The 13,299-nt window shown below is 48.9% G+C and overlaps 1 protein-coding gene across 2 annotated transcripts in view; it reads right to left on the reverse strand.

The window, feature by feature from the left end:
* Positions 1-278: 278 nt before the first annotated feature.
* ZRANB3 (zinc finger RANBP2-type containing 3) overlaps positions 279-13,299 on the reverse strand; it is a 744,981-nt gene continuing 731,960 nt past the window's right edge. For both annotated transcript variants that reach the window (XM_069225060.1, XM_069225059.1), the window contains one exon: positions 279-449. In XM_069225060.1, the coding sequence (XP_069081161.1) occupies positions 351-449 (99 nt within the window). In that variant the 3' untranslated portion in view covers positions 279-350. The remainder of the gene's footprint in view (positions 450-13,299) is intronic.

Here is a 13,299-nt window from a genome sequence, read left to right on the forward strand (position 1 = left end):
GTGCCTGAGACGGCAAGCCGAACACACATGCGCACTCACATCAGTGCTCGTCATCCCTATGCCCCCACCCCTTGTAAAATAAAAAACTGTTCATTTTTATTTTTCAATTTGCAGCTGCTGGAAGGGAAGAGACCGTCCTCCGCCATAGCGGAGGAGCCGCCGGTGTCTAAAGTGCAAGTGCGGCTTTCATTTAAAAGGGCATTTTCATATAGAGACTGGAAGCTACAGTAGCTGGTCTGCGCTATCTTGTATAAAATTGCAAAAATATTTTCAGCAAATATTGGTAGAAAATGTCATCTTTATTAAGAAAACACACACATGATTTAAAATCCGAAGGGTGTTCTAAAATTCTAGCTTCTGGCAAAGAATTTGGTGATATCTGATGCATGTTTTGAGGCAGCAGAAAGTCTCTTGGTCTGGCTTCTTTCCTTTGCTTGCTTGGCTGTCCTCTTAAAAAGAAAGTAAACAGTAATTTAGAATCACAAATCAACAAAGGGATACACAAACAATAACCTGACTCTTAATATAATAACAGTTGTTAATTCGCAAAGTAATACACCAGTTTTAAATCAAACAAAATAGAACAATAAAACATTTTCAAATTCTAATACTTTGTAATTTTTCATTTGTGGCATTACTGTATTCATAACCATTTTTTAATACGCATGACATTTATAATTACACTACATCTAGACATCCTTTCTCCCTCTTGGTAACTGGAACAGCGAAGGAGAATAATTTCTTCATAACTGCGACAGGCAGATAAGACAGGTCTAGATGGGTCAAATTATGGTTCTGAAGAGCCCAAGTGTACTAAAAGAAGGGAAGCCAGTATTTAATTAAAAAGAATGGCTATGGAATGAGGAGGAAGTGACTTCACTAAAGACGGTGGATCCACTGATTTGATGACCCCACCTAGCTGTCTCTTGGTTTGGAGAATTATGTTTAAATGAAGAGGTCCATGCTCCTTTGAGTCTCTTGCATAGAAGGAGACCTTACTGCAGTGGGGCTGTGTCCGGTCATGCAGCGACAGCCTTAGGAATCTATTGCCGGCTATTCACTGTTTCAGGTCCGGGCAGTTGAACAGACATTCTACGCCATTTTTGTTTTTGACTGCACAACAGCGACCTTGTATTTCTCCAATGGTGGTGGACAGAGCTAAGACAACAAAAAGCCCAGTGCATCAAGGACCACTTAAGTTTTTAGTATAACCCTGGCTCTACGACCAGCCTGGGTACTCAGATTAAAACCTACAATAAGCGATGAAGGTCAGATGAGGTAACCCGAGACGAAGAGGGCCATTCATTTTCTGATAGTGGAGTTTAAGAGAGAAGTGAGTTCCCTCAGACAAGATTTTGCTAAATCAGTCTCCGAAATACACCACACAATGCAAAAAGTGGAAAACAGTGGAGCAACTGGGAATTGCAGAAGAAGCACAAGAGCATGATGAGTCAAATACCACTGTAGGTGAGCTAAAAAAAAGATAACAGTGAAATGGGTCTTGTTTCGAATTCTCCTGAAAGGCTAAGATGCTTCAGCGAGCAAGCTTGATCAGACCCACAAAGTTTATAGTGCCTACCACACCACCAGCTTTCTTGACTCTAATTCTCTATTTCAGGAAAAAAGGAGAAATTATTAAGGTGGCTTGATAAACTATGAGACAGTGTTTAGAGGATCTACAATTTTACTGGGGGATATGAGCAGCCAGCCCAAGGACGTAAAGTCTTATTTGCCTGAATAAGCTAAGTGACTGATGTTAGCCTAATTTCTCACACATTCTCAGTATGAACAAAGTTGTTGCTATAGGACGCCTTGCTGTTAAGATTACGGGAGATGGCAGATGACAGTTCTTTTTCTTCTTGACTGAACCACTGTCGTGGCTTGCATACCTGCTGACACCTGCTCACCAATAGCACGCAGTTTATCCTTATCTCTGCCTCCAGACACCTTGGGTGAGGTCTGCTGGGACCTGTTCGTTAGCTAGGCACACCTGGAACTTAAGGCTGGCACAGCTACAACCTCTGTGACACGACTTGCCTGCGCCTCCTTCACCATGTAGCTATCCCTCAGCCCAACCTTTTTGAGCCCAGCTGCACTGAGCATGAAATGATAGTTGCATATCTCCCAGAACCCATAACTAGCCTTCCTAACTTGCTTCCTTACCCCCTCACTGCTGCTTTGTTTTCTCCCCCCATATCCCTGTTACCTTCCTTGGTTCTCTACAAATAGCATATACCTCCCTCCATGCAATACACTAATTGTAGCATCACGCTGTATTGTACCTGCTTGAATTGTTCAATGTTAAACAAGAAAAAACAATAAAATCCATTTTGTTTAAATGAACAAATGTGGCTAAAGATACATTCTACTAGATTGGTAAGATTCAAACAGAGGGCCTTGATTTGAGGGGTCATGTCCTCTACTTTTGACCCCCTCCTTTTCCTTTTATTTTCCTTCCTAGTTAACTCTCGACTCACGTTAGGTTAAACAGATAACAAGGGGTGGTGCTCTGTTTCAAGCCGTCAAGGGGTCTGCCTTAATCAGAGAGTTGAGTTGATTTGTATACAGAAAGGGCCTCATTTACAAGAACTGGTGCATCGCTGTGTTGTGGCAATGATGCCTCAAACTAATTTGCACGTCGGTACCACAGAATCCGACGCGATGGGTGCGTCGTATTTACAACACAGTGCACCATGGCATAAGGATCCTGTCAGCATAAAAGATGAGGCATCCGTGTGCACCTTCTCAGAATGAAATCGGATGCTCCTGTTGCAACAGTGATGCTGGGCTGACTTGCGGCACATAAAGTAATGTTGATCAGCCTTGCATCACTTTTGAGTGCGTAATGTGTTAACAAATAAAATAAAATCAAAGAAATCATGCAAAGGTTAAAAAACAATGGCACACTTCACAGAAGGCAGCCATGGAGCAGATAACAGCCAGGATGTCCAGACAGACTCCAGGGAATAAGGAAAAAGAAGTGCCATTTCAGTGAGGAGGACAATGACATCTTGATCACTGAGATGACAGAGCACCAACATCAGCTCTTTGTCACCTCGAAGTTGCAACTAGGAAGGAAAGAGGCCATTTGGCAGTCCACAGTGGAGAAGATTAATAGTGTGGGGCAAGGGGAGAGGACTGTCACCGACTGCAAGAAATGCTGGCATGATTATAAGCACAGGACAAAGGTGAAACTGGACAACAACCTAATGGCAGCAATGCAGACCAAAGGAGAGAGCCCAGTGCCCAAGGAGAAGTTGAATGCCTTGGAGGAGCTGTCATCCCAAATGAGTTGGTGGCTGGAGTACCAGGACACAACAGTGCAGCACACGAGGAACAACCACATCCACAAGGTAAATATTAAGGCCCATATTTATACTTTTTGACGCAAAACTGCGGCAACGCAGTTTTGCGTCAAAAAAATTAGCGCCGGCTAACGCCATTCTGAAGCGCCGTGCGGGCGCCGTATTTATTGAATGACGTTAGCCGGCGTTAGCCGCCGGCGCTGTCTGGTGTGCGTTAAAAAAAACGACATACACCAGGCAGCGCCGGCGTAGGGGGAAAATGGCGTATGGGCGTCCAGAAATGGTGCAAGTCAGGCTGAGGCAAAAAATTTGCCACAACCCCATTTGCGCCATTTTTTTACGACGCCCATCCCCCATTGAAATGACTCCTGTCTTAGCAAAGACAGGAGTCATGTCCCCTTGCCCAATGGCCATGCCCAGGGGACTTCTGTCCCCTGGGCATGGTCATTGGGCATAGTGGCATGTAGGGGGGCACAAATCAGGCCCCCCTATGCCACAAAAAAATAAAATAAAAATACTTACCTGGACTTACCTTAATGTCCCTGGGGTGGGTCCCTCCATCCTTGGGTGTCCTCCTGGGGTGGGCAAGGGTGGCAGGGGGTGTCCCTGGGGGCTTGGGAGGGCACCTCTGGGCTCATTCTGAGCCCACAGGTCCCTTAACGCCTGCCCTGACCCAGGCGCTAAAATCCGGTGCAAATGCAGGTTTTTTAGTCCCGCCCACTCCCGGGCGTCATTTTTGCCTGGAGTATAAATACCACGCATATGCATCGCAGTCATTTTTTAAGACGGGAACGCCTACCTTGCATATCATTAACGAAGGTGTTCACGCAAAAAAATGACGCTAACTCCATGAACTTTGGCGCTAGACGCGTCTAACGCCAAAGTATAAATATGGAGTTAGTTTTGCGTCGAATTTGCGTTGAAAAAAACGACGCAAATTCGGCGCAAACGGAGTATAAATATGCCCCTAACAATGGGAAATGGGGGCAAAATGATCATATTGTGAGGTGCAGTTAACTATGTCCCAGTGCTCCTCTGCTCTGTGTACAGGGCAGAAGGCAGGGTATGAGGTGACTGGGGCAAAGGAGACGCCCACCCTCCTGGGTGAGTGGACAGGGGCAACTTGGTTGGGAGCACCTGGGAGGGCGGTGATGGTATGAGGGTGGTGGAAGATGGCAAAGAACGGGTGGGCCCAGTAGGGTCTGCCGCCACCAGGGAGCTGCCTTCAGAGGAGGTACTGGAGTCCCTACCTCCAGTGGTAGTTGCCTCCCCCGTGGTACTCTACTCGCCCTCCAACCCACTGGCCCCCTTGGCATCCGTGGACTCTGCCACATGGGTCCGGTGGGCTGCAGCATCCCCACTCGCTGGTGCCTCAGCTCCCTCGCCAGATGATGCTAATGTACACAGGGACACAAGAGCACGGGGGAAACAAAAAAAGAAAGAAGTATGTCAATTCCAGGAAATATGTACATATTGGGACACATACACTCCCACCCAGCTCAGGCACAAACCCTCAGCAGGCACAACACGTTATGAATGTGCCCCTGACTGGTAGGCATGACCCCACAGTACACTACATTCCCATCCTGCCCCACTACTCTGATACACTTTGTGAAGTGAACCAATGAGAGACAATGCCAATCCAACACATTTGCAAGTCCATGAGGCTACACTGAATACAATGGCCCAAACAGGGGACCCCTCACAGGCCTACAGACCCAGCCAAAACTACCTAGGACACTATCCCATGGACCTGGAGGGGGGCAGGACAGCGGGGACACACCTGTCTATGTGCGTGGCACTACTATGCATGCACCCATTAGCATCTAACTACACTCATCATAGTGGCATCACAACAGTGTTGGTACTCACCTCCTTGTGGCTGCTGTGCTGCCTTCAAGCGCTCATCCAAATCCGGATAGGCCATAGCCAGAATGCAGGCCATTTGGAGGGGTGGGGGGGGGGGGTGGGGGGGTGGATCAGGGTCCGATGGGCACCCCTCACTCGTTGGGAGGCCTTCCCCAGCTGGGCCTCTTCGTTCTTCCAGGCCCAGCGCCTCAGGTCCTCCCACAGCTTCCTGCAGTAGGTGCTCCGCCGGTTGTACACCCCTGGGGTCCGCACTTCCTTGGCAATGGCTTGCCATAGTCCCCTCTTCTGATGGGAACTGAGCTGCATGGGACACACAGAGTAAAGAAACAGACCTCACAGTGGGTGCCCCATACACAAATGCCATGCCCATTAAAAATGACATGGCCCATGGAGACATACATATGGACAAATTTAAAGCCAAAAACTGCAAGACACACTACGGGTGAGCATTCACATAGCGAAGAAAAACACATAAAGGCATCCACCACATTCACACACATCTAAGGAGGACAAATAGCAACTCACCTGCTCCACTGGTTGCCCTTACAGCTTGGCATACAGGAGTAGGACCGTGACCACTGGCTTCTCCAGCTCCGCTGCAGTGAAGGCCGGGGACCGTTCCCCTGTGACACGTGCCATCTCAGGGACCAGAGTCAGGACACAGCAGCACACGCAGTGGAGTTCCTCCCACCTCGTAGTGCAGGAGTCAAGTGTCAAGGGCCTGTCAAAATGGCAGTAGATAACACAGCGGTGTGCACCGTCACTGCCGGCAGGGATCATGATTGGCCCAGGTTCTCCATTGACAACCATGTTATCTAATGATCAGGTGCACAGCGGTGAACACCGCCTACCGACATGACGAGTTACGCCAGCAGAATTAAGTCACTTCCACACTATACTACCTGTATGGCAGGTGGCTGCCATTTTGCATCCACCACGCCTCCATAGCCTGGCTAAGGGCCTCATCCATGACTCCATTCCCTCTCCCCTTCATCGAGTAGTGACATGAGTACTGGTCCCCCACATGTAATCATGGAGGGAAGTGTGTCTACACTGTGATGCCATTATGACGGCGACACCTCACCACACATTAGCCTGACAGGATTACCTCCTTCTTTGTGTCTGTGTGCGTTACATATGTGTTGCATGTAAGACATGAATTCTGTCACCATGTGATGCAAGTGTAGGTCCCAACTCAATGTGTCTTCCTTCCTCCCCCATAGGTACAGACCCATAAGGCGAGGGAGAGCCCCATCTGTTCACAGACCCCTGGTAGATCTGGCCACCATAGAGGAATGTCACATCATCATAACTTTCCGACTTAATCGAGCTACAATCCTTGACCTCTGTGCAGAAATAGAGCCTGTTCTGAAGCCGGCTGATAGGAATCATCATGCCATACCTACAACTGTGCAGGTACTATCTGTGCTACATTTCTTGGCCGCAGGCTCATTCCAAGTGACCGTGGGCATGGCTGCAGGGGTATCTCAGCCAATGTTCAGCCACATTCTGTCCAATTTCTTAAATCCATTTGTTTACCATCTGCAAAATTATGTCCAGTTTCCTCAAAGGGCTGATCTCACCGCCATCAAATCAGGGTTCTATGCCTTTGCAAATATCTCCCATGTGATAGGTGCCATTGATGGTACCCACATGGCCCTCATACCCCCAAGAGTAAATAAACAGGTGTTTCGGAATTGTAAAAACTATCACTCCATGAATTGGTGTGTACTGCTGATCAGTACATTTCACAGGGCAATGCAAGGTTCCCAGGATCAGTCCATGATTTTTTTGTCCTGAGAAACAGCAGTGTGCCACAAATGATAGGACAACTACAGGGGGACAGAACTTGGCTCATAGGTGAGTGTGTATGACACTGGATCAGTTACATAGCTGACAGGCAGGATATATGCATGTAGATTGTGTGTGTTTCAACCCTCTGTAGACCACTTTTGCTGGGGATTCTGGCTACCCCAACATGCAATGGCTCTTGACACCAGTGAGGAATCCCAGGATGGATGCAGAAAGGAATTATAATGAGGAACATGGTCGTACTAGGAGGATGAGTGAGCGGACCATAGGACTCCTGAGAGCAAGATTTTGTTACCTCCATCTATCTGGCGGATCCCTGTGCTATGTCCCTGACAAGGTGTGTAAGATAGTGGTGGCCTGCTGCATGCTGCACAAATTGGCTGTGAGGAAAGCTATCCCACTTCTGGAAGAGGAGGATGCTGTCCAACCAGCCCTGCCACCTCAGAGGAGGGATGAGAGTGATGGTGAAGAAAAGGGGGAAGACATCACCTCCAGGACCCAGCTAATCCAGCTATACTTCCAGTGACTCTCAGGAACATTTCCTATGATGCTGACGGCTTCACTGCATTGTTTCAGGGTGACTCATGTAGTAAGTACTGTAGTGTCCTTTACCAGTGATATAGCAAAATCATGACTGAGGTGGCAGATGCAAGTTTACGCTATGGAATGTACAGTGTGACATACTTCAGACACTACAGTCTGTTAGATCCCCTCCTGCAATAAAAGCGGCATTATGATGGTAACTGGCTAATGCATTCGCATTCACAATTGATTGCTCATATTGATTAAGGACAGATATTTTGAGTGCACAGGTGTATTTATTCCAAGTCAAAACATCCATGAGTGGTGGAACAGTGGAGGGGAGTGGGCACATGGTGAACAACATACTCTGGTACATATGATCAGCTGTTCGTAGCACAGGGGTATATTCCATTGGAAGATGGTGAGATGGCAGTGGCATGTCAACAAGGTAGCTCAGTGGCACACGAAGGAGACAGTTCAGGGCAGAGTCACTTCCTGGCGCTGGGCTTAGTCTTGGCTGGTGTTTCAGTGGGATGTCTGGGTCTGAGGGCACGTTTGCAAGGGTGAAGCTGGGCTGCAGGGGTAAGGGTGCTGGTGTCCTATGAGTCCTCTGGCAGTGCCACCAGTCCAGCAGCTGCTGCAGATGTAGATGGCAGGGCACTGTCCTAGCAAGTGTAAGGGGCTGCAGCACCCCTGCAATGGAGGCCATGGAAGCATTGAGCTGTTTCTATTGCTCCATGGCCTTCTGGTGGTGTGCTACCTGCAGCCTCTGATTCTGCTCCAACGTGGCCAGGATCTGGCCCATCCTGTCCTGGGAATGGAGGTATGCTCCCAGGACCTTAGCAATGACCTCCTGGGCAGCAGCATCCCTCCTTGGGCTTCTGGAGGGTGACTGACCAGGGGTGTGGGATGGGCCAGGGATTTCCTCTGTGTCCAGACATCCCTCTGCACTCTCCTGAGTGGGGCCTTTGTCTTCAGGTGGAGGACTGGCACTCCTTGACGTCTCCGTCCGGGTGGCATGGGTGGTGGTGCCTGTGTGTGAGAGCATAGAGATGTGGGTATCCTGCACTTTCTTGTCAACTACAGCACTGGTCAGCAGTAATTGGTGGGTGAATTCCCATGTAGTGGCATGCAGAGTCCCTTCGTGCTCATTTTGATGCATTTATTGAGGGGGGTGGTGGTGCACTGTGGGTGTTGTAGTGCTCCTGAGATTACATGCATGGGTTGGTGACTGTGCACAGGGGGCTGGATGGTGATTTGTATGGGGGATTGTGGGCATGCAGGTGACTTTGATATGAGTGTGTGGGGTTGTGGGCTGGGTAGGGGATGGGGGCATGGTGGTAGTGAGAGAGATGGGGTGATACGTGCATTACTGGTCTGGTGACTGTTAAGGCATTGTATTTGACTTACCCGAGTCCAGTCCTCCAGTGAGTCCAGTGAGGCCCTGCGGGTGCAGGATAGCCAGGACCACCTTCTCCCATTCGGTGTATTCGTGGGGAGGGGGACCACCACAAGTCTTCTGTGCAGCGATGTTGTGCCTGGATGCCATGGAATGTGCCTTCCATCGCAGGTTGTTCCATCTCTTCCTGATGTCATCCGTTGTGGTTTCCCTCGGCGTTGACCTTGTTGACTATCTTCTGCCATAGCTACATCTTCCTGGCCAAGGGTGTCTGTGGCACCTGTGCCCCGAATAGGTGTGGCTCGACCCTCAGTATTCCGTCCACCATGGTCCTTAGCTCCCTTTCTGTGAAGCGGGGTGCTTAGGGGGTGCCCTGGTGTGTGTTGTGGTTGGTGTGATGTAGGTGTATTGGTGAGGGTGCTGTTGTGTGGTTGGGTGTGTGGCTTCTGATGGTGGATGTGCAATGTATGAATTTTGGTGGTGTTTTTGTGTGTGTGACTTGTGTGATGGTTAGTTCAGTGTATGCGTGTTGTGGTGTCAATATCTTTCGTGCTACTGGCGTTGCAAGGGATTGTGGAGTGTATATGTGTGTGTTTTAAAGTGTTGTGGATGTGTGTCAGGTGTGTGCTTTTCGAACTAGCCAATGTGTGCATTTGTTGTTGGCGGGTCCCATTGCTGGCTGTGGCGGTTTGTACCGCCAATGGTCGTTCGACATTCACTGTCTGCTGAGCTGATGTGTGCATCATTATTAGGTGGGCGGGGGATTTGTCTGCATGGCGGTGGCGGGTGAGGTGTACTGCCTTTCCGGCGTAGTTGGCCCTGGCGGTGGGTGGAGGTTGCAAGTTTTTTGGAGGTTTATCTTTTTGGTATCATTATACGGTGGTATGCAGTTCACTGCCACTTGCGGTCTTTTGTTCACCGTCAGCACGGCGGTTGGGGTGTGATTGCCGCCAAGTTCATAATGAGGGCCCAAGTACTTTGCCTGCCTTCATGTCACAATAGTGTAGCAAGCACACTCTTCTGTGGCTAGTCCAGGAGGATTAAAAAAGATGTCTCTGGGAAAGTATCAAGGCCTCCTGTCAGACCTCGTATCAACTGCCATCCTGGCTAGGCTGAGTAAATTTTACACCTAGGTCACAATCATTGTAAGGAAATGCCTCTTTTTGGATGGTCACCCGCAAGTTTTTCGACTGATGCTGCTGTTATTTCGACTCTGAGATTTAAACCAGGCCTCCTAATCAGACCTCAGTGCCAGTGCCCTGACCCTAAAGTATATGTTGAATTGGTTGCACCCATCTGGAAACTGCTAACTTACCTGTAGGTTACTAGTAAATAGTTCCCTAGTCCCCAGGGCATGTAAGTTATAGGGGTACCCTAGGACTTCCAGCACTGATTGTACCACCCTGTAGGTACCCCAAGTAAAACAGGTCCACCACTGCAGACTAGTAGAGCAGTCATGTACTGCTAGCCTAACTTTGCATTAAAACCAATGGTAAAACCTCCATTTCCCCATGGCATGTGTGAAAGTCATCCCTCTGGCAGGCCTACTGAGCCCTAAAGGCAGGGTGTAACATATGGCACAGGCAGGACAAAAACTTTACAAGTCCTGGCAGCAAAACATGCAAAGCTACCGTTTTTACTGTGGAAAGACTTGGTCGCCCAATTGGCAAGTCCAGGGTTACACGCTGAGCCCCTCAGCTGTGCTAACTCCTGAACAGTGTGACCAAAGTGGACACTCCAAGGTATCAAACAACTCCTTATATTATTCCAGACTTGTATCTCAAGGGTAAATTAATGAAGTTGTTGCAGTGTGCAGCTTTAGCAAAGATGCCACTTTGTTGCCTCTAAAACTCCTGTGCCTTCCTGGGCAGACATGGATCCTACTCCATGTAGGAGGCTGTCTTAGTTTATGGTGTACACCTATGGTGTGACACCCTATACTGAGTCCAGGCAACCCTTAGTGATAGTGTTTTGGTGCTTAGATAACCAAAGCTCTCTAGGGGTAGCTGTGAACAGCAGCTTAGGCTTATATGGGAGGAGTGTAAAGCACTTTCACTATCACCATAGTTAGTCAGTGATGTTCACACAAGAAAGAACCACACCAAGTGTTAAAAAAAATAAAGTATTCTTTATTATAACACTAGTACTATCTTAACATTGGTATATCTCCAGCTGAACGTATATTCACACAAAAAATATACTTAGAAACAACCAGGAAAAGCTTATAAATACAAAGTGCTGGTGACTGGGGCTTCTTGGAGCTCTAAGGTCTTCTGGAGGAAGAGTCAACAAGACTTGGTAACAGCAACATACGTGGTGCATAGGGGTTCTGTCTCAGTGGCTACAACAAGGTCCCACCATCTCCTAAGTTGGATAGAAGACAAGTTGGACCTGGAGAACAACACACAACCACCACCTGTGTAGCAGAGCCTTTCGATATCCGTGGGACCCCCGGATCCACCAGCCGGTCATTGTCATTGAGGGGGAGTGACTCCACTTGAAGGGAGATTTCTTCTTGCTTCCTGACTTAAAACAGAGTCTGTGTGACCCTGGAGGATGCACTGCCATGGCTGTTGCAAAATGCTTGCAGGAGCTTGAGAAACAATGTTGCAATGAGAGCCCTTGCAACTGGATACGGTCTTGTTCCAGTTCCTAAAGGCAGACCAGGAGCAGTTCCAGAGACATGTTGCAGAAGCTGTCTTCCAGAGAGTTCCTTGAAGAGTCTTGCTTGACGAAGCGGGAGACCAACCCTTGAGGGAGCCCTTAATTAACCATAAAAATGTGTTGGACACTATCTGCAGTGACCCACCTAACAGAGGGGGTTCAAGGATGTCGCCCACCTGGCCTACACAGTCAGATGCTCCCAGGGGCCTCTGCACATCTTTTTTCCAGAATAGTGGCAGAGAGGGGGCGTGTTCAGCGGCCTAAGATGGTGGATGTGTAGCAGAGGAGCTCCTGGGCCCTACATCTGTGCAGATATACAAAGGCACCAAGTTAATTTGGCACCGTAAGCTCCCTTCCCATTCTGTGGCCCACTGGAAAGCGGGAATTGAAGGGAGGCTCGGCCTGCATCGGACACCGCGAGGTGCTGGGTGGCAGCCTACCCAGCTGGGACGGCACGTTTGGAATGCTGGCGGCCTGGGGTTGGTGGGGGTGCCTGGTGAGTGCGCTGTAGCGACTGTGTGTCTTCCTGCCTGCCTACTCTGCTGCGGGACCGGTGGCGGAGGTGAAGCACCTGTCAGCTGCAGGAGAACGTCAATGTCGAGCTCGGCGGAGCTGAGGTGTGGCCCAGGGGTCTTGAGCTTCTCAGGAGGTGTGGGTATACCGTCCCCCTGATCTTGTGGGTGTCCCTGGAGTGGGGGCCATAGTTCGCAATAGACCTGACCGCTTGACTTGACAGACACACCCCACCAAGATCACAATATGTTTTATGCTGTCAGGACTACCCTTTGAGACACAAAATGGAGTGCACTAAGACCAAGCAAACTAAACTAGACATACAAACTTATACACTCTCCCCTCCCTCTGAGTGCCCTTCCACAATGTTATCTACCAACTATGTGGCCCCACTGAGATGATGCCCCCCCCCCTGGATAAACAGGACATCACATTGCAAGAAATACGCAACTCCAGGGTAGCAATCGAGCAACAACCTGGGGTCGTCACCACAGACATCACCTTGCTCAAAGATGATCAATGAAAATTGGCAGAGACAAAGACACTGAGCACTCCCTTTCCACATTAACTACAGCGACAGCCCTATGTGATCCAGAATCCCCCCTGTCTGCCTCCGGCTCATCTTGGGGAAGTGTCTCGGACTTCGACATGGATGACAGTATGGCTCTGTTTCCAGCAATGATACCCCGAACTGCCAATTAATTATTGGGGTGATGTGTGCGGACCTCCATCTACCCTCACACACAACCTTTGGATCGTTGTATCCTTGACCAGTCCTCGGGGGAGAGCCCACCGCCTAACACTTGATTCCTAGATGCTACGAACACACCAGTACCGGTTTTCACCTAATGGTGTCAATCAATGGTCATTGGACAAACACCCTGGTTAGCGTGGCTCCAACTTGGGCCCGGAGGCGTAGTTCTATGGGATAATGCTTATAGCCTGTAATGTTATCCTATGGTACGATGGCCTGTGTCCGGCACATTGGTGGTTCACTCAGTACCACTGTGAGCGTTGTCTGCTCAACAGTTGAGCAATTGCTCCCAGATGCGCAGGCACATGGTTTACTGTTGATTTCGTATTCTGTTATGAGAATTTTAATGTTCGAATGAACGTTTTTTCACTGGACTGAGTATTTGGGAATTTTCTTTTTGTTCAGTCTCTGCTGTCAATATTATTGGTATGAAGGGAATAGATTCCATGCATGAGCGATAC

The sequence above is a fragment of the Pleurodeles waltl genome, chromosome 3_1, assembly GCF_031143425.1.
Source record: "Pleurodeles waltl isolate 20211129_DDA chromosome 3_1, aPleWal1.hap1.20221129, whole genome shotgun sequence".
In the NCBI taxonomy this organism is placed as follows: domain Eukaryota; kingdom Metazoa; phylum Chordata; class Amphibia; order Caudata; family Salamandridae; genus Pleurodeles; species Pleurodeles waltl.